Here is a 4,207-nt window from a genome sequence, read left to right as displayed (position 1 = left end):
AGTCTCAGGCCAAGAGTGAACACTCAAAATAACATTTATTCTAACATTTACAACTTACTCAAACACATTACACACTTTAAACATTAGTTTATCGAAGTTTTTACCTTTATATATCGTATTAAAACTTTATCTACATACATTTACTATCTTCTATGATTTCTACACTAGCTGATTAAGAGAGAGAGAGATTATACTTACAGTAGAGTTGGATTGTTAGAAGTCTTAGCTACGTTTGTCATCTTCATTTTCATAGCTTTAGCCTAGAGAATACTCTTTGGTCCTGGAGCACTTTTCTTCAGTCCAGGGAGCTCTTCTTCCATCCTGGAGAACTTAACTTTTCAGCCTCTGACATGTGTTTTTAAACTATCTTTTCTCTGTATTATCTCGACTCACTAAATAGGACACAGCATCACCCACAAGTAGTTCTGTGCTCCCATTGGATACTTTATGGCAGTGATTCTCAACCAGGGGTAAAATATTACATGGCAGGGGTAAATAATTGATGTACCTGATGATTGATTAATAATTCAATTAAATTTTATTTTGTAAAATGTGTGTGTGTGAGAGAGAGAGAGAGGGAGAATTCTAAGAATGTATGTGTGTGTGCTCATGTGCATGCATGAGGGAGAGAGGAAGGAGGGGAGGAAGGGAGAGTGTCAGTCAATCCTGTTCAGTCCTATACAGTCACTATACTAATTCATAATTATTTCTTTTCATATTTCGTCATGTCCAAAAAACGTACATACCTGGATTCATATGTACAATATGGTTTTGACTTCATTGTTGTGGATGGTGTGGAGAAGCCTCAGTGTCTGCTGTGCTCAAAAGTTTTTGAAAATGGGTCACTGAAACCTTCAATATTGAAACAGCATCTGGAAGCTACACATCCTGCCCATGCATCTTATGACTGTGCTACATTTGAGGCAAATAGAGTTAGGTTTAGGTCTGCAGGAACACTGCCCAAACTTGGCTTCGTATCTGAGAAGAAACCAATGCTTGCAGCTTCCTATCTTGTAGCAATGCGAATAGCAAAGGCAAAGAAACCTCATGACATAGCCAACAAGCTGATTAAACCTTGTGCTTTAGACATGGTTGAACATGTACGTGGAAATAAAGAAAAACAGAAGATTCAAGCCATTCCTCTTTCTAATGACACAATTCATCAGCATATTATAGAAATGTCGCAAGATATTTGTCAACAAGTTGTTGAACAGATCAAATCTAGCCCAGCAAAAATTTCTTTGCAACTTGATGAATCCTGTGATGTAGCCAATTTTTCACATTGTTTTTGTCTGTTACATATGTGGAAAAGAACTAAAAATTAATTTCTCTTTTGTGAACCTCTCGGACAAACCACAAAGGCTATTGATATAATGCAGAAAATACAAGACTTCTTTGAAAAGAACGATCTCACATGGGACATTGTTGGTTCAATCTGTACTGATGGAGCTCCAGCCATGATGGGAGTGAGATCAAGCTTCACTGCACTTGTGAAGCAAAAGGCACCCCATGTGATAACAACACATTATGTTCTTCACAGACATGTATTAGCTGCAAGAACTCTTTCTGAAAATCTGAAAATTGTTTTGCAGAAAGGTGTTGAGGCTGTTAACTTCATTTGGGCCCGAGCTTTGAATCACCATTTGTTCAAAGCTTTTTGTAATGAAAAGGGGTCTGATCATTCCATTCTTTTACTCCATACTGATGTGAGGTTGTTTCTCGTGGACTTATTTTAAATCGTGTGTTTGAGCTCCGTACTGACTTAGAGATTTTTCTTTGTGACCGGAATTCAAAGCTGCGTGAAGACTTTGCTGATCCGAAGTTCACCGCCTGTTTGGGGTACCTCTCAGATATATTTACCCATCTTAACCAAGTCAACAAACAACTCCAGGGAACGTCAGTAACCATTATTGAAGCAAGTGAAAAGATGACAGCATTGCAGAGAAAGCTGGACTTATCTTTGCAAATTTTCCAAACTTGGATGAAGAAAGATATGGAGTGTTACCTGAGATGAATGAAGACATCACAGAAAATTTGAAAATCTTGAAGAATCACTTCATTGGCTACTTTTCAAAAGACATGATTCTAACAGAGAGGTGGATAATAAGACCTTTTGCCAATGAACTATCAGAAATGAAAGATGATGACCCAGCAATACAGGAGCTGATTGATCTTCAATCCTCAGCTACTCTTAGAGAAGAATTTGAAAAGGTTTGTGTTCATTTTTGAGTAAAACTCGCAGATTCATTCCCACTCCTTACTCGGCATGCTTTCCAAGTGCTTGTTCCTTTTGTCACTACATACTTATGTGAATCAGGGTTCTCAAGTTTAGTAGCAATGAAGACAAAGGCCAGGAACTGTTTGAAATCTGATTATGATATGAGAGTAGTATTGTCATCTACAACTCCTCGCATAAACAAACTGATTGACTCAATGGATCAGCAGTGTTCCCACTGATAATGCTTCTGGTGTTTCTGTTTGGTTTTATTTTTTGTGATAAAAATGGACTGTATAATTTATTCTTTAGAAAAGAATGTTTTATTTTCTTTATTTTTGGTGATACGAATGTATATTGCTATTTTCATGCAAAACCTGAATAATATTTTTTCTGACATTCTTGTTTTTCTGTCCTTTTATGATGACTATGAATTTTTTGTATGGAAGTAAGGGGGTAAATGGAGAAATACATCAAGCTGAGGGGGTTAATAATGGAGGAAAAGTTGAGAATCCCTGCTTTAGGGGAATTCCTGGGCTAAACCAGAACCATAACCAAAACTCTCAAGTAATTGGTTACAGATAAGTGGTGTTAGCTGGCTGCCCATTCACTTCTACTGCTACACCCATGTGCTGTAACTAATACCACCTCAATGTGCCGATATGCTTCACCAAACCAAACTTTTCTGTAGCTTTCTTAGTTCTAGGAGGTTGAGGTCAGTAATTCTTCAACTTGTCATAAGTACTGGTGTATTCATCTTGTTTCTAGGCAGCATTTCTTACTAACTATGCTGCCGACCTTGGTCGCTGGTTTCCAGGCCCGCTTCACAAGCTTATTTCGTAATACACGTGTCTTGTTACTTGTTTCTAAGCAACACGCCCTACATAACTAGGCTCCTGTCCTTTTTTATTAATTCTCAAGGCTCATTTCGCAGCAACACAGGCGTCCTCTTGTCGCCTCTTTTTATATATCCTTCACTACTCACTTATACTAAAACCCTTAAGTTTTCTTCTATGTAATTTCAACTACTAAAACTCTAAAACTCTGAAGCAAATTGTAAGATTCCCTCGAAAATTTTCAAGTTGCTTCAACACAAAAATAATGCCATCATGAAAAACATCCAGAATTAGTGTTTCATCAGCATATAAACTGGCATGTACAAGGACATCATGAAATCACAGGTTATGTAGACAACAGTTAGGAAGATTATCCTTAGTTGGAGGGTCGTTCTGTAAAACATAAAAGTTGTCAAAGATGATTTCATTAATTTCTTGAGAAACTGTGGGATCATGGGGTACTATAAGAGAGATGTGGTTGCATCGATGAAGTTTCTGGTTGGAAGATGAATTTGGCTTTATTATGGGCGTTAATAATTATAGAGGTAAAGTAACCCTGTCTAGAAAAAAGAAACAACTAGTTCATTAGATTTGTCTTTGACATTACTGCACAGACAATTGAGACAAAGGAACTGAGAATAAGGTATATGGAACATGCTTTTATAGAATGCTGCACAACTGGTGTTCTTGAGATTAACATTTTTGAAGAAGGGTTTAGGCCCGAAATTTCAACAACATTTCTATCATTTATAGTGCCATCTATTTAATTCTTCCATCTTTTGAACATCTTAAATAATTTTTGTCAGTCTGAAATTATTTCTGTATTCTAGCCCAGTTTGTCAACCAATCCTAGTGATTCATTAATATCCATAAGTTCAATGGTAGGAACATTCATCAAATAAATTCCCGTGAGAGGCTCTAATTATCAATATCAGACAAGTGGCATATATAAAAAAATATCCACACAACAAGGTATCAATTTTAAGATGTTTATAGAATGTAGAAAATAATTGGTAAAGTAGGATAGAATTTTGTCACTGTCGTGACATATAGCATTATCAATTTGAATTTCTCAAAAAATTCTGGTCACTCCTCTCCTTTTGTTATCTCAAAAAATACCTCATATGTTATTCATGGTTATGAAACTTTTGAATAC

General features: G+C 36.4%; 1 protein-coding gene across 1 annotated transcript; it reads left to right on the top strand.

The window, feature by feature from the left end:
* The first annotated feature begins 725 nt into the window (after positions 1–725).
* LOC106467474 (protein ZBED8-like) lies at positions 726–3,058 on the top strand. Its single transcript, XM_013927832.1, has 4 exons — positions 726–1,265; positions 1,404–1,596; positions 1,943–2,211; positions 2,984–3,058. Exons 1-4 carry the CDS (start codon positions 726–728, stop codon positions 3,056–3,058), a joined length of 1,077 nt encoding a protein of 358 aa, XP_013783286.1.
* The last annotated feature ends 1,149 nt before the right edge of the window (positions 3,059–4,207 follow it).

This window comes from Limulus polyphemus, unplaced genomic scaffold, assembly GCF_000517525.1.
Source record: "Limulus polyphemus unplaced genomic scaffold, Limulus_polyphemus-2.1.2 Scaffold2626, whole genome shotgun sequence".
Taxonomy (NCBI): Eukaryota; Metazoa; Arthropoda; class Merostomata; order Xiphosura; family Limulidae; genus Limulus; species Limulus polyphemus.
This window is presented reverse-complemented; position numbering and strand designations above follow the sequence as displayed.